Below are 21,520 nucleotides of genomic sequence, written 5' to 3'. Positions count from 1 at the left end.
TGCATCTTTCTTAGGTATAATGGATGAATTCTTAGTCAAATTCTGAAAACAAAAAAAACCTTGAATGCTACTTTTTTTAGTTCTAAGAATTCGACTTGGTTTCCTTAAACCAGTCGTGAAAAGTAAATAACAAATGAAGAAATTTAGAAATGGAAGTAATGTTTATAGGGCTAATTTTTATTAAAAATACAAAAACAAAATGATTAACAAACGGACACTCACCAAACGGATCTCAAATTTCTCGATTTCATCTCTAATGTATTAAAATTTTTCAATTTGGCTTGCCGTTATAATTTTATTGACATATTTGGACACATAGACATGTCACCTGGAAAGAAAGAAAGAAAGAAAAAAAAAAAAAAAAAGATTTTGCTTATAATGGATCAAATACTATTCAAGAGGCGAGTTTGCGTGTTTGAGTTCAAATGGATTGAAATGTTCAATAAATTTCTTTTTAACAAATTTGAACCAGAGACTAAAGGCTTGTTTTGAAAAATCATTATTATTTAAATTCGTTTAATAAAAACTCTCTAAAATATATTTTAAAAATGTTTGAAAAACTATTTTGAGTGGTTGTCAAACATTTAATCTTTTTTCTAAACTGACTTATTTTTAAAATTAAACACTTGAAAAGTCAAAATAAGCACACCCTAAAATGAGTAAATAATTCAACTAACATAAAATATATACTATCAACTTTGAAGATTGAGATTCAATTCACATCCCATTTTAAAGAAGGGGAGGAGGAGGAGGAGTTTGATTGAATGTCTTAGTTGATTGAAAATAACCCATGAGATTGAAGACTACCATGAATATTGTCTCCCAAAATAACACTAATAAATAAAGGTTTAAATCCTATTTCAATCTCTGAACTTTGAATCTAGTTCTATTTTTATGCTTAAACTTTAAATAACAATCATTTTAGTCCCTAAACTTTTAAAAAGTGTTTGTTTTGGTCCCTACTCTCAAGATTTTGTTAACTATTTGATGAAATTGCCTCTAGCATGTGTGAGCAAAATGAAGGTGAAATAAAATGTCAACAACCAACACACTATAAGATACTAAACGACCAAAATCTTGAAGGTAAAATAACTATTGAGTTCTATATAAAATCGTTTTACCACTTAATTCAAAATTGAAACCCAAATGGACTATAGGGGTGTTGAGTGGTTTATAATAATCAGTGTTTATTATAGTCTAGTCTGTGTTATAATAGTCTGTATTTGGAGTGCAGGTTATTATAGACTGTAGTATAATAGTCTGTGTTTGTGTGCACATTATTATAGCTTGTGGCATAATAGTTTTTGTTTGGTTTGCAGGTTATTATAGTATGGGTTATAATAATTTGCGTTTGGGTGCAAATTATTATAATAGCCGATTATAACAATATGTAAATTAAATGCATGTTATCTTAGTATATATCACAACTGATTCTACTTTTTCATATATCAAAGGAAAAAAATCAAATGAAATATCATATTTTCACAAACCTAAATAAAATTGTTCCATCAATTAGTATAAAACGTGTTGAACGTTGCATTGTCCTCATTCCACCAATTTTAATCTTGTTTGACGTATCAAACTTTGTGAGCATGCAACAAATAAAATTTCATTCTCTTCAAAGAATATTAATCATTGTCTGACACATTAATGTATGTAGAGATAGAAAAATTTCACAAACAACAAAAAAAGAAAATCAAATCACATTCATGTCCATGAAATAGTTCGGAGTGAAACATAAAAAAATATTATAAAGTAAAAGCCATAATTTAGATATGTCCAAATTAAACATGGAAAAGCAGGTGATGAAAATAGTTGGTTAGGCGTTGTCTAGAAGAAGAAATTCACAATACTCCAATTTCATATCCACTGGAACAGACGAAAAACTCTTTGTATTATGCACATTGCAGAATATGATATTCATAAGCTTCACTTTCTGTCGGATTTGCAGGTCTGGAATATCGTTAAGTTCATTCACAACCTTGATATGTAGCTCAACCTCTGTTGCACGCTGCTCTTTCGGTCATCCAGCAATAGACTTCAGTTCGTCATTTGCAAAGTCCATTGCATTCTTAAAAACCTCAACCAACTCAGACTGATATCTATAATGTTTTCTTTTACTACCCCTTGATGAATTGCCTCCTTTGAAACCAAAACCAATTGAGATTCCATCAACTCATCTTGTGGCAGGTCATGTTCCTGTGAATCATCAGTAAGAGCACCTTCATGAAGGATCTCTTACCAAAGAGTTCCATGAGCGCATTCGGATCGCTCCAGTTTTACAGTGACCAAAATATATCAAATACGTTTAAACGCACAGTTATGCAAACAAACTTTAATTAACGGCATGCTTTGAACAAGAAAAAAAAAAGGAGAGATTTTTCATACCAGTTGAAGACGGTCTTCAAATGTTGAAACTCGACACAGCAGATGACCTCTACCCAATCAACCAACGGCCAGCAAATGCATCGACTACAACAGCACGAACAACCGCAAAAAAAAAAAAAAAAAAAAAAAAAAAAACATGAACGCAGCGGGGACGATACCGCCAGAAAAGAGACCTAGGTATTCTCAGAGTGAGAACCCAAAGCGTGGTCTTCAGTGAGTTAGGTAGAGGTAGGAGGAAGAACAAATAGTGTAGGCGATAAGCAAGTGGGAGGGAATATGAAGCTATCGTATAGCAAGATGCTTATCGTTTAAGAGAAACTACACGATCGTGTAGATTTTACTAAACGATCGTTTAGAAAACAGAAGGCAATCTTTTAGCAAACACAACACACTATACGATCGTTTAGGTAAGTTAACCAATCGTTTAGGACTTAGTATACGATCGTTCAGGCGCAGAGCGACTATCGTATAAGCTCTCGATTTTAAGCGATCGATTACGTTTTCACCAACGTGCTCTTTCGATCTCTTTTCGGACGAATGAACTCTTCAAAATGAAACAAATTTCATTTTTAATTCATCGGTTACAATAACCGACACAATTCCCACTAACGCACATCCGACCGTGATTTTGGGTTAATTATCATATAATTAACCAATTAAAATATTAATAAATATAATCATATTATATTTTTAACCTATAGTTTGATATCACATATCTACTATAGTAATTTCTTCTCTACTTGATATAAATCATATTTATATNTACTATAGTAATTTCTTCTCTACTTGATATAAATCATATTTATATCTAATTTCCTCCAAAATAATGTATCTCATACATTTAGCCAATTATATCATATATAATTAACTAGTCCAATTATATCATATACAATCGAACTTCCTCTTATCAATTTGAATATTTTAAATTAACCTAAACATTGATTCTCAACTTTATCCAAGCTACCCAGGGGACCTAATGGACCTGTGGCTCAAAGCTCCAACGGTCCATGAATAGCTAATTAAACTCTTTAGCCACGAGATCCACCATCCGTTAACTGTCAGGCATTCTACTAAAGACCAACAGTTGAACTCTTCTTACCATAGATATATTTTTGTGTCCATCGGATATAACCAATCATGAGTACGATGGCCCTTCACAGATGCTCGTAAGTACAGCTGGGCCAAATTACCGTTTTTTCCCTGTAGTTACATCTCACTTCTTAAGTACCATTCCTCTAATGAACAATACAACATAGTCCAACTATGTGTGAACACCTCTCGGGCCAAGAGAAGGTGTGTGGTGCCACATCGTTCAAGTCCTGGAATCAGCCCTTAAAGGAACTATCTAACTATTTACCCCTACCTCGGGGAAAGAGTGAATTTCATCTTGTGTAGTTGAGTTCCCAGCTCCCAAATCAGACGAAATCCCAAAATGGTAGGTTTGAATCGGCGACCTGGCCACTCGCACTCATACAAATCAAAGGACCTCCCTCAATGGCAGGAGTTCCCGACTCTCATCCGAGTGAAGTAAAGTCTCTGTCATGAACGATGTTATATAACGAGACGTTAACACTTCGTGATCAGGTCTTATACAAATTCTTAATATAGGACACCCCCCGCTCGCATGTTCCCAACACGAATGATCAGGATCAGACCATTTGTGACAAGTCACAACACTTGTGACCATTCCAGAAAGCGGGCCGCATCTGTAGGATTACCAGGATAAGGTTTCCCTCCTATATCCATATACTACAGACCATTTTGGTTATCACTCAAGACATGATCAACTTGTATGTCATCACATACATGCTTGAGTCACATACAGATAACCAAGGATTTTATGTTTATTGGTTTGTGGTAAAGCAAATTAAACAAGCAATTGAGCAAAATACAAGATGTGAAGTGTTGGGTTTTATGTCCTAAAACTAGCAATTTGTAAAATGATAAATATTTTCTATTATCAATATACTTGTTATTGATCTCATAAATTTTATGAAAGTCTAAATCCAATAAACTAAGACCCATGACTATTGTATGAGTACTTGAACTTTATGTGGAGACATAAGAGTGGATCGGGTTCAAGTAAATAGTCAAAATGATCTATGGTACATGAATGAGGTTGGGTACCTTATTCTGGTAACACCATTGGATGCGGCCTACTCTGTAGTTGTTACAAAGAGTTGTAAAGTGCTACATACGATGTGATCCTAATTCGTACATGTTATGACATGAGAAGTAGGGGCGTCTATGCAATGAGTTTGAATAAGATTAGGACCAAGAAATAAGTCACTCTTACTTTATGATGTTTGTTACTGTTTAAGACTGAATATTTCACCTAGATGACCTATATAACTCGATCTTAATCCTGAGCTAACTATGAACTCCTGTTTATTCAGGATTGCCCTTAGATTTGCATAGTTGAAGGTTGACTCAACAGCGCCGACTCAATAAGACTCTCATTTTAGGGGTAAGACCAGATAGAATGTTGGGGACATAGGGTGCAATACAGAGTTCATGCCTACCCGATTTAGGGATAGGAGAAAGGTTGTTCTCTCAAGTTCAGGTCTTGAACAAGAGGCCCCATCCTTTCACTAGGCTGAGAGAGTTTAGTTTGGTGATTGGATCACAAATCAGTTGTTCATTAGAGAATCAGTAGGGACCCGAGGAATAAGACGTGATCTCGGGGTAAAACAGATATTTGACCAGACGTTATTACGAATAACCTGTGAAGAGTCGACTTGCTGATTATGGTTAAATCATGTAGACATAATATATCTACAGTGAGGGGAGTGCAACTATGGGCTTTAGTGGAATAACCCATTAGTTAACGAATGGAGATTAATCTGGTCTAATGAGTTTAGCCAATTAATCTCGGATCGTTGAAGCCCATGATCTGTAGGTCCGTGAGGTCCCCTACTAGCTCGTAACGGACTAGCTCTAGAATAGCGTGATAAGTTAATTTGAAACGTTCAAATTAGAATGAAGGAAATTAGTAATTATATGAGATATAATATGTTTAATTTTAAAATTAAAGGGAATAGGAGAATTATATATTAAATGATTTAAATATATAAAGATGGATATGTGTTAAAATTAATTTAATATTTGATATTAAATTAATTAAGTTTTATTTAATAATTAATTTATGAAATTAATTAATTTTTCATTTTTAAAATCAAAATAGACGTATAAAATCAAATTTTGATTTTTAGATAAAATTGGAAAAATTGGAAAACAAAAACACAAAATGGAAAAATGGAAAAAAATGTTTATAAAATTTTACTTTCACTCGACCATCGAACGTCTCTTTCTCCGTAGTGATACATTGGAATTCTTCATTCCAACTGAAGCCGTTGTATACCGGTCCTTGCATTTCTGCTATAGCTTGGTACATTCTTTTAAGGTTCTTTACCCTACAATCTATGGTGGGGATCCCTTGTATTGTACAGCCAGGTATCTTTTTAGCCATCGTATGCTGTAACTGTGCCAAGTACCCAGGGCGAAAGGTCCCGTTATCTTATCTTCATCCATTAGATTCAACCAAAGTCACCAAACATTCCACCAGCTTCGACTCTTCCTCCCTCGTCCAAGTGTGCTTTGGAGCTCTATAAGAACTTGTCATCCTTCTACATGTACACCATAGTACAATTTAAGTAGTAAAGAAAGAAATTGTCATGTGATATGTTATGTATATATAAGGTAGTAAATCTAATTATATTAAGAAATTTGGAAATTGATTTCCAAAATCGCATACATGAAATTAAAAAAATACATTCTAAAAGCCACAAACAAAACATGAAGCTACTTATTGTTACGTAACTCTCAGTCAAAAAACATATTATATGTCAGTTCATCTCTCCATTGTGTCAATTCGTTTGAATTCTCAATATAATTGATCTCGTCTCCACCAATGGTAGCAGAATGTGAGTCCACCTCGTCTAGATCCTTGGGCATTTCACTAGTATTATCTCCTTATTAATAATATTATAAAAAAGGCAACACGTCGTGATCGTCTAAGTTTGGACTCGCACATGGTAGTATGATTTTCCGCGGAGTATTACCCATCTCCCTTTCAATAGCTCGGATGCCCTCTCGATGACATTCCTCGCAGAAGAGTGTTTCATGTTAAAAAATTCTCTTGTAGATGTTGTACATTCCCTCCTCCATGTCATTCCGAAAAATGATATCATTCTCCTATATATTATGCCAAGAAGCCCTCCGTATTTGGATACCCTGCATTACATAGATAATAATATCGTATACAATGTCCAATTGTATGAAATCATAATCGTTGAGTACTATGATGTACGACAAGAGTTTGTGCATGTGAGTTATTATCCTTGGGAACCTTCAATCCATTAGGTTGTGATATTGCATCTCTAAGCACATGAGAATCAGTTGTAGAACCTTCCCACCCAGGTAAGACAAACATGAAATTGTCATCGTGTCGCAAACATTAAGAACATTCGTGGCGGTTTCACCTTTCCTCGTCTTGTACCTTGGTCGATCAGTGGCACTCACGTTGACCTATATGTACGTATCATCTAACGCACCTAGACAATCCTTTGCGAACACAATGTATGAAATATTCATATACATAAGTTATCTAAACTAGACACGGATAGTGCACTAACATTTGTTTAGTTTCACTATACCTCAAACTATCTTCATCTCGGATCTGTACAAAAGGTTGTGATTGGCAAAGGTTTTTTCAACAGTACTTCATGTAGTCGTAAAACGGCGTTGAGAATGGAGTTAAAATGCCTAGAAACTGTTTTACTAGACCTAACGAACTGTCTACGAACTACTTGTTCTTATCATGGGCTAAGACATACAGGAACATGGCGACCATCTCCTCGACATCTACAACTACTGTTCCTACTAATCCGCCAGTTGTCCTTAGTAAAGTACATTAAATGCAAACACATCTTCTATCCATTCGTGTGCTTACATGACAACTTAAACCATATTCATGGATTAGCTGAAAGTATGCTAATTGCCTAATATGATGTCTAATGTGATGTGGCGGGTATTCTATCATCCTATGGTCGATGAGTAACAGCTTTAGTGTTAGCAATAATTGACGTTGGGTAGTTGTGAACATCGTTAGTATGGTTACTACTTCTTGGGCGCCCATTATACCGTATATTACGAAAATTGGCTCCTGAAACATTTATTCATGAGTGGTTTTTAAAATTAATGCAAAATTTAATTTTAGTTTCAAACTTATGTACTTTTTAATCTAAACAAGAATATACTTATCATGGAATTTTAAATGCCTGCAAAATTGTATAATATAGCTTAGTAATAGTAGTAATAGTAGCTTGTAATACTTTTTAACGTTTAACATTAAGATTGAAACTTTTATCTAAATTTAGAGTGCAATTGGATGAAATTAAAAGTTTGAAGTAAAAATGTATATTTTTTTCTTCTCTCTCTTTTCTACTTCTTTTCTACGGACTTTTAAGTTTATTCACCTTAATCCTTAAAGACAGTTATCAAGTAAAAATGTTACTTTACTTTTAATTTATCAATAAAAAATTTTGTTTACACTTTTATCAAATATATTCAACCCTACCAAATGAAGCTATCAAATGGGTATTATTATCATTTGTTGCTAATCACTAGCATGCTTTAACCCATAGATGTGTGCTTTTTTTTTTAATCATTATTAATCAACAACAATAACCATATTCAATTTCACGCAATGTTGTCAAATAATTTCATTTTTTAATATGAACATGGAAATTAAAATTCTCGTTGATAAAATAGTTTTGATTTTAGTAGGTTTCAATTTAGGCTCATGATCAAATCTTGAGTTTTAAATGAAAAATTAAAAAAAAAAAATGTGATGAAGCCTAACAAGTATTTAGGAAGAAAATCGAGCCTTTTAAGAATGGAAATTGTTGTACTAAAACAACTACAAAAGCATAATTAATATATAACTAAATTATTTTAAGAATTTAAGTTTAGTATCAACAAACACTTCAAATATACAGGATGAAATTTGAGAAAAGAAGAAGTACGGATTAGTTTCCACCCGACCTAAACATATGAAAGAAAAGATTTTAAATCTACCAACCATAGAAATAAACAAGAAAATAGTGAGACAAATAGTACAAACAAAGACAATAAGCAGAGAAAGGAAAAGACTACCACCTTACGTACGATAGAAGGAGGAAATGTGAAGTTTCGCTTGTTCTCCAATAAGTTGAACACTATGACAATCAATAAACAGATACTTTAGTAATAATATAAAGAAAAAAGTGAAAGTGTCTTAACAGGAGGTGTGATAAGCAATACAAAAGAGAGGGAGGGGGAAAGGACTTACCAATAATGGTGTGGTGAAGATGGGGTTGTCCTCGTAGTTGTAAGGAAAATAGGTCTCACTTATAGAGAAGAGAAGATATTGACATTCTATGTAATGGGTAGGTCAAGTTTAGGTATACCTATGGTAATAAGTACATCTTGGAAACCTCACTTAGTGAAATAAAGTGAATAGTGTACTATTGATGTGAACCAGATACATTGGGAACTAAAGAAACCACTACTGTCAATCACATCGATAAAGTATTTGCAAACCACTACTTTACAAACCACTACTTGCAATCAAACTAGAGTAAACCAAACAAGAACAACTTGGGACCCAAACAAGAGTTATGACATTAGTTGCAATGAGATTGGAAAGAAAAAAAAAAACAAGGAAGCCAACAAACAATCAGCTATCCTAGTATTATGCTTTGACAGTAAGAACCAGCCTCAGAGGAAGGAAATTATTTCCTAAATCGTTCTGCATTTCGAATAGTATGATGTATCATGGTAAATCGGATACATTGATCATTAAAGTCAATGCAAAAACAGTCATTGAAATAGTAGCATACCTTTGACCTATAAACATAGACCAAGAAAGATAATCACATCATGGAAATAGCGTTGTAATCAAATACATTGACAAAAAATGAATGGGAATCGATAATTAGAGACCAAGAACGGGTAAAGAAAATGTAATGCAATTATAATCAATGTTTATACAGTGACCTATAATCAGAGACCAAGAACAGATATCAAATCTTAGGAAAATACAATTATAATCAATGTTTATATAGTGACATACAATTATCATAGACTGATAATTAAAGACCAAGATCCGAACACTGAAGTCAAGCATAGAACAAAATAATCGAGTAAGCTGAAAAGATGTGCAAAAAATAAGCTTACATTTGTCAAAAAAAAATGAAGGAAAAAAATTACAATGACTCATCATTGGCTTATGAGAGAAAGAAGACTTACCATTTGATCTGGTAACCCTATCAAGATCTGAACACCATCCTCCATCCCCTACCATGCTCCAAACGAGAATCTCCATCCCCTACCAAGCAAGATCTGAGCTCCAACATGGTTGTAAGATTTCGGACTCAGATAGACAGAAGGGACAACACAAAAGATTAGAGAACCGAAAGAAGTAACAAGATAAAGGAGGAGCAGGAGTAACGTTCAAAATGACAAGATGAAAGAGGAAGCCGAAAGAAAGGGTTACGGATCTAGAGAAAAACACAGATCTAGACTACCAAACATACCGTAGTCTAGATTTGCGAAGGATTTCTTCAAATACGACCAAAGAGAACCACAATGGCAGTTGATCGGCAAGAACGGAGAAGAGAAAGCTCCAAAACCCACTATGAACAATAGCGAAACCCTAAGGAGAAGAGATGGAAGGAAACGAGACGGAGGAAAGAATACAAACGAGCAAAATAATTAGAGTAAGCAAAACGGGGGAGTGCATAATAGTGGTCTTGGGTTAAATGTGGGTTAAATGGGATTTGTTCTCCAACTATTTAGTTGGAGCCCCAAACATTAGGTGAGCTATAATAGCCCACCCGTCCAACTCCAAATAGGAGGCCCAAACGCCTCTAAAATTTTTTGGTGTGACTAACTTATTTAGCAGTCTATCATCTAAAAATAAAGTCTTTTCATCATTTTGTTTAGGAATTAATAGAATTTTAATAGTAGAGAACAAAGTAAACACTTTATAAAAGTCCAGGGACTATAATAGACATTTTTAAAAATTTAGGACCAAAACAAGATTTAAATCTAAATAATAATAATATTAACATTGTTGGTAGATATTTTATAAAATTGAGAAATTCATAAAAGTTACTTGTATTTCCAAGAAAGTAGCCCAAGTTTAAGATCATCAAGTTTGCTTTAAAAAATGTTGATAAGAAAAGGAAATCATCAAGTTACAAATTCTTGATAATAAAAAAATTATTTTATTAGAGGATGGTTTTATTGGCATTTTTATATTGGATAGAGATAAGACACGTCGAAAAAATTAATATGCCATTATTTTTATTATATTTATAGTTAATCTTTTTGTTTACAGAAACGTCCAACAATTATTTAGTTGGTTTGTTTGGACTAATATATAAAATTAGTGTTTAAATTCAACAAGATTTTACTAAATTGTTGATTGAGTTATTACTTATGTATAATTGATGACTTAGTCATGTAAGAAAATCCATTTGAATAATGATTGAATATAACTTGATTGGTATAAGACATGATTTTTTTAATGATTAAAGAATGGAATAAGATCTGTCTCTTATACACATCTAGATGTGTATAAGAGACAGTATATATATATATATTCTATATTAAAATGTAGTTTGTTAGGTTTTAAATTTTTTATGGACAATACTTTGGTCTTTCTCACCTACTATGTGACCAAAATGCAAGTTAGGTAGAATATCAATTCAAACAAAAATGGGGTATTAAAATGACACTCTTTTCAATATTAAAAAGGAAAATTCTCACATATAAAAAAAAAATCAAACTATTAGATATTAAAAAAAATACTAATAGACACAAATAGACTTCTGTCATTTTCTATCACTGATGGACTTTTATCGATCTTTATCAAAGAAGGTTAAAATTTTGCTATTTTGGTAAATAGTTTTCTTTATTTTTCTATTTTTGAAAATCTCCCTCATAAATTGTTATAAAATTTAAACAAAACTAAGGATTTGAAGTTATAGCACTGTATTTGTATATTCTTGATAAGGTTTAAATATTACTCGGCAAAATTACTTATTTGATGTATATATATGATTTTTTTTTCCTTATTAAATCATTAACAAGTGTACTCTAAAAAATTGTACAACTCACTTGAAAATTAAGATTAATTTGTAAAAATGTATATATATATATATACACTAACCTCTAGCTTTATTAGCCCCTTCAATATAAATGGAAAAAAATTACTTTGTAAACATAACTATGGCTTTCTAAACATGAAAAGATTAATTATTATTTCAAAAGAATTGGGTGATCATGAAAATTGGGAAAAAAAAATTACAAGATTAATTTTTAAAAAGATATGTATCAAGTATGTCTTCATGCTTTAAAAAAAAATATATCTAGTAAGTTTATAAATTTTCAATTTTTATGTTAAATATGTTTTTTTATTTTAAAAAATATGTAATAAGTTCTTAAATTATTTATGTCGTGTATCTATTAAGCCTTCAAAATTTTAATTTTATTTCTAATAAATTTTTGTTTTATTTAATTTTTTAAAACTTCACAAATTTATTAGATGCAAAAATAAAGGTTGAATGTCTTATTAGACTCATCACTCAATTTTATATCCAATAATAATAATTTGCAATTTACTAAAAGAAAAGTGTTCAACTTGGGTTTCCATTAGATGATGATGATTAATTAATAAGAAGTTATTTTAGTTCTTTCTTCAAAATAATAATAATAATAATATAAAGGGTTATTACAGGATTTTTAAGGGCCGTTTGGTAGGAAATTAATGATATAAATTTGAAAACAAATGATTCGATGAAAACAAAGTTATATTTCATATTTTTGAATATGTACTTGGTAGTAGATTCAAAAACTGAATTCTAATTTAAATAATTGTTTAAAATGTGATGAAAATTATATTTATAAATCATAAAACTTGTTATAATTGTCCATTAAATATCAGTTGACAATAAATTATTATTAATTTATTTAATGAATTTATGTTAAATTTTCTTTTTGTATAATTATTGCTTTGTATATTATATAATTTATAATACATAATATAACACATATTTTACTTTTCAAAAAATGAATTGAGTTTATAACATGTCATATTGTCTTCTAAGTATTTTTATCTTTATTTAATATATTCTCCATTTAAAAATTCAAACTTCACAATCTGGATACAATAAATCATAAAGATGTTGTCTTGAGAATTTGCATTATTGAATCACAGAATCCGAAAACAATTTTAAAACATATTTTATCTTTATTTAATATAATGCTCCACTTTAAAATTTAAAATTCATAACCTGGATATAATAAAAACATAAAAATGTTATCTTCAGAATTTGCACTATTTGAATCATAGAATCGAAAGCAGTTTTAAAAAACATAATCTGGATTATATGTGTCACACTCCCTCCAGATTACCCTTTTAATCTAAAAGAGAGTGTGACAACAACAGTTACTAACCCTTTATGTGGTACTTACTATCTAGTTGACTTGTTTAGGAACCTTGAACATCATAAATAACATTCAAGAACTCACGGAACTTCGAACATTAAGACAACCTTAGGGTACTATATATAGTGACTTATAATATGTACATACAACAGCAAGATTTAGTGGGTTCCACACACTCAGAACTAGTCCCTAGTATGCAATACATGTGTACAAATATTTACAGAGTAACCACCTAAGTTTCCTTCAACTAAACTTTAAGTGGTAGAGTAGCAGCGTAGTTAACCTCTATGGAGATGACCTCTACCTGAAAAGGAAAACATTTAAAAACTGGTGAGCTACTAGCCTAGTGAATGACTTAAATCAAACATAAATATGATGCTTAAATTAGGAACTAATAATTGAAAACTGAAAATTGAATACTGGCCAAGCAAACATGTATGTATGAGAGAGAATTTTTTTTGTTGAATTCCCAACCATAAACTTCGACTTTACATAAAACTTTTTAAGCATATTATATCTGAAAACATATTTAAACAAACCCTTAGTTGAGAGAGAGGCCCTTTTGCTTAACTCCCAACCATAACCTAGGCTAAAGTATGGACCTTTTTGCCATCACCTTACAAGTGATCTTCATGTGAGGGAGAGACCCTTTTACTCAGCCTTCCATGTTGATCTTCATTTGATGGAGAGACCCTTTTGCTCAAGCCTCCATTCTAAATCTTTAGACTTGTCATACGTACACGTATAGCTAACCTGGATCCTGACGTCAAGGATCATAACTAAAACTAAACTCATATACCTTTTCCTAATACTTCAGTATTGAGCTGTTCATACATTATAAGGAAATACTTTCATAGAAAGGCTTACTGAAAACATGGTGTCATAGAACATCACTACTAACGCATGCTTCATATAACTAAGTACATTACTACCTTAAACATATTTTAGAAACTCACTTTTAAAAACTAGCATACATTAGCATCTTTTCTGGACTTGGTTTGCTTGGAAAACTTGCTTTAGAATAAGCTAGCATAAGAATAAACTTTTAGCTAAAACATTTATAGTCGCTCATAGTTTTGGCACTCCTTCTAGGGTTGATAAGCTTCTCCTATTGGTGTTAACCCTTCCAACGCATACCTCACCATGCATTGAACACTTAAAAAATTTCTTAGAAGTTAAGCTTGGCTAGGCGGCAGCACACCTCACCATCGCTCGCCATCAAGTGTCCATCACATGTCCTAGGAGTTCCACAAGCTGCACACCAATGCTCAACCTTGTCTTTAGACGTTCAAACATTTTATGATCGCCAACTTAGCTCCACGCTTAACCTCACATATGTTGGCGTTCATCTCGGCCTGTGCACACGTACTGACTCTCGGGCTACCTTCTTATTCATCCTAAGCAGCTGTCTGCTTGTTCAAAATTTCTAGATTCAATTTATAATTTAAATAAATTATTTTCTAGATATTTTCTCAAGAAATTTCATTCTACAAACGCCCATGGCTCCCTTATCAATGCCCATGGCCTCCATGCATTTTTCCAACATTTAGCCATTATTTTACTTATTTTGCCTACCACCAAGCTACCCGAGTACAAGTCTTCCAACACTTAGAATTTTCTTCCTTCACTCTTCTTATCCTTTTAACTTTTCCCTACAACTTTCTTTAACATAATCTTAATCTTAATTAGCATACTTATTACTTATTTAAGTAGAAAAACTAGGGTTCGAGGTTTACAATCTGTCAAACATATATTTACTGAACTTAGTGAATCAAATAACGTAAAACAATTCTCTACCAAATATGTCCCTTTTTTTTGCCTTTAATAAACAGGTATTTTATTGTAGTACAACAAATATTAAGTACGAATGTTAGAATATTTGTTATGGAATGAATGAGAGTATATGCGCTAATTTACAAAGTTTCTTTAATTTTTTCAACATATTAATTTTAAAATATAACATAATTACATCATTTTTCTTCTTTAACAACATTTTTTTTTTTTGAATTTTTTTTAACAACAATTGATGGTTATATATATATATACAAATATTTAAATTCCAAAAGACGTGAAGGAAAAAAAGCATTTTCCTTTACCATATTTTATTTACAGATTTACCATGAATTACAAAACAAGATTTATTAATCTTTTTTCTTTCCGTTTTTTAGATACTATATTCCCAAAGAATCTTTTGTCTTCCCTTTAAAATTTTGTCTAAACTAATCAAATACTTATTGTACATTCATTGAATTAAAGTATGATTGTATAAACAATATTTATTGTGATATAAAAATATGATGTATTTACATGGTCATGACATATTCTTTTTTAAATGAAATATGCTTATGACATGCTCTTTATTTTTATGTCTTTAGACTAATTTATATTGATTAGGGAAATGTTTTTAATATATGCATGGAAAAAGACAGCCAAGCTTTTTTGGGATTTAAGAATAGTGAAAAAAAGTTCAACTTTTGATTGCAACAAACTTCAATGGGAATTGTGGTTTTAAATATTCCAATCTTTTAGAATTGGTAAGAAAGGAACAAATCACTCTCTTAATATTATTTTTGTTGTTGCTTTGACTATTCCAATTTCAAATAAATCATGAAATAATTGTTTTTTCCTTAGAAATATTATTTTTGGTTTCTATTTTTATTTTTGTTTTTTGTTTAACAATTTCAAAAATGAGGATTAAACTATTGATCATAGACGAGGAGACTCACATTATCTTAACATTTTATGAATTGTGAATTTGAATTTGAAGGAGAAGTCATTTGCAAAACAATCAAATAACATATCGATGTGGTGCTTGCCACAGACACTCTCTATTGCTTAAATTAATTTTTAGCAAAAGGATGTCAGAGCAAGCAATTTAGGGAAGAAGATGAACTAACCCGATATGGAACTCTATATATAGTGACACTAAACATGGGGTTTCCTTCGTCATTTTAGGAAAAGAATTTGTATTTCCTTTTACCCTTTTAGGAATAAGACTCTCAAGGGCTAGATCAAGCCACAAGGCGGTGCCAAATAAATTCGTACTTAGAATGGGCTTTAAAAGAGGGGCAGGTTGGTCTCGACCTCAATTGGGCCAAGGGGCCCAATTGCTTTGCCCTCTTTTTCTTAACATCCATCCAGATAGAAAGGGGCGAGTGGGCCTCCACCTTAGTCTAGTCAAGGCGAGCCAATTGCTTTGCCCACTCTTCATTGACATGTCTCCTAGCTTGTTTCCTACCCATCTCAGGTTCGTTTAGGATGAGACAACTTTTTCGACTTTACCCTCAGATTTGACTTCCTTTCTTAGGCTTTTCCTTGTATTCAAAATTATCCATAACAATGAGTAATTAAAGTTTTATCTACTAACTTGAAATATGTAAAAAGGTAGAAAACAGAAAACACTAGGTTTACGTAGAAAACCGAGAGAAAAAATCACAATAGAGAGTCTCTTTTATTATTTTAACACACAATGAAAGTTATAGTAGAAGTCATATTTATAGGCTCTAACAAGCCCTAAAATAAAAAAAGGAAATAAACTTAGGGTAAAGTAAAATACTAAAATACCCTTGGGCCTATAAACTATCAACAACACCCTTATTTCCAACACCCCTCCTCCCCTCCCCCGCCCTTCCAAGTTGGGGTATAAATGTCAATGAGACCAACTTACTAATACATGAGTCAAAACTTTGCTTGAGAAACCCATTGGTGAGAACATCAACAACTTGTTGACTAGATGAAATATACGGAATACAAATACTGTCATTGTCCAGTTTCTCTTTTATAAACTGTCTGTCAATTTCCACATGTTTCGTTCTATCATGTTGTATAGGATTATTGGCTATGCTTATAGTCGCTTTATTATGACAATAGAGCTTAATAGGTAGAACATTGTCTTAGTATAGATCAGACAGAACTTTCTTCAACCAAATTTCTTCATAGATTCTCAAACTCATGGTTCTGTATTCAGCTTCGGCACTGCTTCTAGCAACAACACTTTGTTTCTTACTTCTCCAAGTAATTAGATTATCCTACACAAAAGTACAATATCCAGAGATAGACTTTTTGCCAATAACCCAATCAGAGTCGGTATAAGCCTTAATACATTTTCTATCATTTTTTCTGAACATCAGACCTTTATCTGATGAGCTTTTCAAATATCTCAAGATCCGATTCACAACTTCCATATGTTCTTCGTAGGGTGCATGCATAAATCGACTAACAACACTAGCAACATAAGAAATATTTGGTCTAGTATGAGATAAGTAAATCAGCTTTCCCACTAGATATTGATACCTCTCTTTATCAATAGGAATTTTATCAATAGAATCTCCCAGTTTCGCATTGAATTCAATAGGAGTGTCAACATGTCTACATCCAGTCATATCTGTTTCGCTTAACAGGTCAAGAGTGTATTTCCATTGTGAAACAGAGATCCCTTCCCTTGATCTTGCTACCTCCATTCCAAGGAAATACTTTAGATTCTTTAGATCTTTGATCTCAAACTCATCAGCCATTTTCTTTTTCAGCTAGTGATATCAGCAACATCATCTTCTGACAGGACAATATCATCAACATACACAATTAGAACAACAATTTTCCCAGATACTGACCTTTTTGTAAACAACGTGTGATCAAAGTGTCCCTGTGTGAAACCTTGGGACTTACCAAAGGTAGTAAACATGTCGAACCACATTCTTGGGGACTGTTTCAAACCATACAAAAACCTCCTGAGTTTACAAACCTGATGATCAAACTGAGCTTCAAAACCTTGGGGAGGGGGGGGGGGGTGAGGGAAGGGGAGGGAACTCATATAAACCTCTTCTTTTAATTCAGCATTCATAAATATATTTTTCACATCATGTTGATGGAGAGGTCATTCTTTATTAACTGCAACAAAAATAAGGACTCGGACTGTGTTTAACTTCTCTACAGGGGAGAAAGTCTCAGAATAATTTATCCTATAAGTTTGAGTAAACTCTTTTGCTGCAAGTTTTGCCTTGTACTTGCCTAGGGTTCCATCTGATTTATACTTTAGAGTGAACACCCACTTGCACCCACATGTTTTATGCCTTTTAGGAAGAGCAACAAGGTCCCACGTATTATTCTTTTCAAGAGCTCTCATTTATTTCATGACGGCAGTCTTCCACATAAGTATTTCCATTGCCATAAGTATGTTTTTCGGTATTGTTATTGTATCAAGGTTGGCAGTGAACGCCCTTAACTCAAAAGACAAATTACTGTAAGACATACAACTATACATGGGGTACTTGGTGCACGATCTGGTGCCTTTTCTCAATGCAATGGGCGTGTCAAGAGAGATATCATCTGATTTGTCTGATTCCTCATCTGTAATGGGATATTGATTACATTTTCCAGCCTGAGGAAGAATCTCACCCTATCGTGTTTCTGTCGAAGTCTCATCACTACTTGCAACCCTGTTATTTTTTGGAACTAATATATCATTCCTGTCATTCTCAGCCAAATCAACAATATCATCCTCAACACACAAGTTAGTATTATTAGGACCAGCAGTACCTTGAGTTTGCGTTGGTTTAGATTCATGGACCAGAGTCAGCGGAGTAGTAGTGGATACCATTTCCTTTCTGAGATTCTTCCTATAGTAGGTCATGGACAATCATGATGGGTTTAGGAAGGTCAGTAGGGATTGAAGATGTGGACCAATTTGTCTCTTCACTAGTACTTTTTCCCAGAAGATGACTAACAAGAAAAAAATATTTATCTTCAAGGAACGTTACATCCATGGAGATGAAGTATTTTTGGGAAGAAGGATGGAAGCATTTATAACCTCACTGGTGAAGGGGATGCTGGGGTTGATGCCCTAAAGTCTCGTGTCCTGTAGTTTGTAAACAGTTAGTATGAACGTTTGTGTTGTTAATATATGATATTTACTTCACATCTTGTATTTTGCTCAGTTGTTTGTTTTATTTGCTTTACCACAAACCAATAAACATAAAATCCTTGGTTATCTGCATGTGACTCAAGCATGTATGTGGTGACATACAAGTGAAGCATGTCTTGAGTGATAACCAAAATGGTCTGTAGTATATGGACATATAAGGGAAACCTTATCCTGGTAACGCTACGGATGCGGCTCGCTTTGTGGAATGGTCACAAGTGTTGTGACTTGTCACAGATGGTCTGATCCTAATCATTCATGTTGGGGATATGCGAGCCGGGGCGTCCTATACAAAGAGTTTGTATAAGACTTGACCAGAAGTGTTAACGTCTCGTTATATAATACCATTCATGACAGATACTTCACTTCACTAGGATGACTGTGAAACTCAAAGCCCATTTCCCCTTATAGCATAAAATAAAAAGGAATTAATTAAAGAGTTAAATCCTAGGGTAAGAGTAGAAAGGACCCTAAGTGATGAAAATGAATGGAGTACTTTGGAAATAAACCCTAAGTGGTGAAGATGTGGTTAAGTAAAACCCTACTGTAAAATTTACTAAGTGTTTAAGCATTGCTATGCTTTGACCATAAGATCTTAGAGAGATTTCTTGGGCAAAAGGAGAAGTCAAAGTGGGAGTAACGCATGCCTTGGAAGTTAGACCAACGCATTAGGCAATGGATGCGTTGGAGTGTGGCATATGGTTGAAGGAAGGCAGCCGAGGGTGATGCATTGGGGTGGCATGCGGGCATGCGAGGGTGCATGGGGTAAGCCAAGACGCGGGGCAAGGCAGGGCTAGAAGGTGGCATGCATCGATGCCATGCGCCCATGCCAAGCGCCTATGCGTCAATGTCAGTGCCCATGCCAAGCGATACGTTGATGCCCAGCGCCCGGTCAAGCGCCTATGCGTCGATGTGGCCGAGCGAGCTACGGTGAGTCGAGCGCCCATGTCGAGCGCTATCGAGCACCCGTGCATTGATGCCAGTGCCCATCCGTCGATACGGTCGAGCAAGCCATGCAAGCGGTGCCATGCGTCCATGCGAGCAATGCCAAGCGTCGTGCCACGCGACCCACGCAAGCGATGCATTGATGCCGAGAGAGTTGTGCGTCGAGAACGAGCGGCCATCCTATGTGTTGGTGGTGGTTGGCTCTTGCAATGGTTAAAGCTTGCGATGACTGAGTTGGGTTGCGATGGTGTTGTGTTAAAAGCCAAAGGGAACTAAGGGTTGTTATGCGTTGAGTTCACATTATGAGTTGATAACCTACTATGCGTTGTTGATTATACTATGCGTTGATATCCGAGGCTAGTTGTATGCATTGAGAAGGGGTGTTGGTCATCACCTTAGTGAACGCATATTAAGTGGAATGGATGCATAAGAAGAATGAGCTCACTTGGAGGACGTCATCCTAACATGTGGCTTGTTGGGAAGAAATCTTAAACCTTAAGGATTGAGGTGGATGCATGAGAAGACATGCAAAATTAGGTCCCATGCGTTGGCAATGTAGGAGAAGGACACCCAACATTGCGTTGATGGGGTGAGGTGAAGACACCTCAAGTAGGAGGTGGAAAGGATTGGAGGTTGGCAATCGCTAAGGGAAACACTTGGATGGGGAGGTGTTAGACAAAGAGGGCTTTTGGATGCCTATAAAAGGGGAGGATGCCCCACTTCAACCTACACATCAAGTTATTTCCTAAAGATCACAAAGAGGGGAAAAATAAGAGGAGAGAAAACAAAGTGTGGGTCGGAGATACAAACAAGGACGCAGAGGAGGCAAAACTGTCCGGACAGACGCGAAAGGCCAACTTCAAACGAGAAGTTCTTCCAAACTGCTCCTGCAAATCAAGTGATTCTTAGACCAATAGCTTCTAAATTAAGTGTAGTTTATGTGTGAGGGCTGCCTCAACGAAATGCTAAATCTAAGGCTGTCAAAATTAAGGAAAACCGAGAGGTGCTCACCAGAAAGGAGACAGTCGAGCCAGGAGGAATAAATTCGAGACTTGGAACTTTCGCCAAAGAATTTGAAGGCGAAACTTTAAGGTATTGTAGTTAATACATTTTCACGCATTTTTTAAGAAGGAAATATCTTGAGATAAGGCTCGGAAGCATTAGTAATCTAATGCTAAATACTGGAATAGAATCCAACGATAGAACCAGGGAAACCAGGTGAACTGCGAGGAAAGTTCTCCACAAACTCACTGTGAGTGGTTTTTCTTCCTTGTCTTTTGAGCATAATATAGATTAATAGAATGTAGGTTATGCTATGTATGATGTTGGGATAGTCAGGGGATCTAAGGACCTAGAATCTGAGCCTAGAGTAAATCCTTACAGGATGGTCAGGGGACCGAGGAGTCTAGTGCTTGAGCCTATGGGATAGAGAATCCTTGAAATGTGATGGTCAGAGGGCCGACGAGCCTAGTTTCTGAGCCCATGATAGGAAGAGTTATGTGCACATAGGTTGATATTGTTGTTATGATATTGTATGTTAAACATCTACCGTGTGTGTAGGTGGATTCGTGAAAGCTTCATGTTTCGTTGGAGGTTCGCTTGGGAACCTCATGATTGTATTTTTGGAAGATGTGTGTTTATGTTACCACTCACTGAGCTTTGTAAAAGCTCATGGTTTGTCTTTATGTTTACTTGCAGGTAGCTGAAGAGTCTAGGTTGTGGTGTTGGTTAAGGTCTGCCACCAGTTTGAAAATAGTTGTAAATGAGATTGATTAC

General features: G+C 34.1%; 1 protein-coding gene across 1 annotated transcript; it reads right to left on the bottom strand.

The window, feature by feature from the left end:
- Positions 1-16,775: 16,775 nt before the first annotated feature.
- LOC120084777 (uncharacterized mitochondrial protein AtMg00810-like) lies at positions 16,776-17,396 on the bottom strand. The gene is made up of 2 exons (XM_039040598.1): positions 16,956-17,396; positions 16,776-16,910 (listed from the first exon to the last, which is right to left on the bottom strand). Exons 1-2 carry the CDS (start codon positions 17,394-17,396, stop codon positions 16,776-16,778), a joined length of 576 nt encoding a protein of 191 aa, XP_038896526.1.
- Positions 17,397-21,520: the final 4,124 nt, after the last annotated feature.

This window comes from Benincasa hispida, chromosome 9 (assembly GCF_009727055.1).
Source record: "Benincasa hispida cultivar B227 chromosome 9, ASM972705v1, whole genome shotgun sequence".
NCBI classification, from domain to species: domain Eukaryota; kingdom Viridiplantae; phylum Streptophyta; class Magnoliopsida; order Cucurbitales; family Cucurbitaceae; genus Benincasa; species Benincasa hispida.
This window is presented reverse-complemented; position numbering and strand designations above follow the sequence as displayed.

Excerpts from the sequence above, each read along its gene's own strand:
- LOC120084777 (XM_039040598.1), bottom strand. The coding sequence starts at position 17,396 with ATGGCTGATGAGTTTGAGATCAAAGATCTAAAGAATCTAAAGTATTTC. Across the intron at positions 16,911-16,955 it reads CTTATACCGACTCTGATTGG|GATAATCTAATTACTTGGAG; the intron begins GTTATTGGCAAA and ends ACTTTTGTGTAG.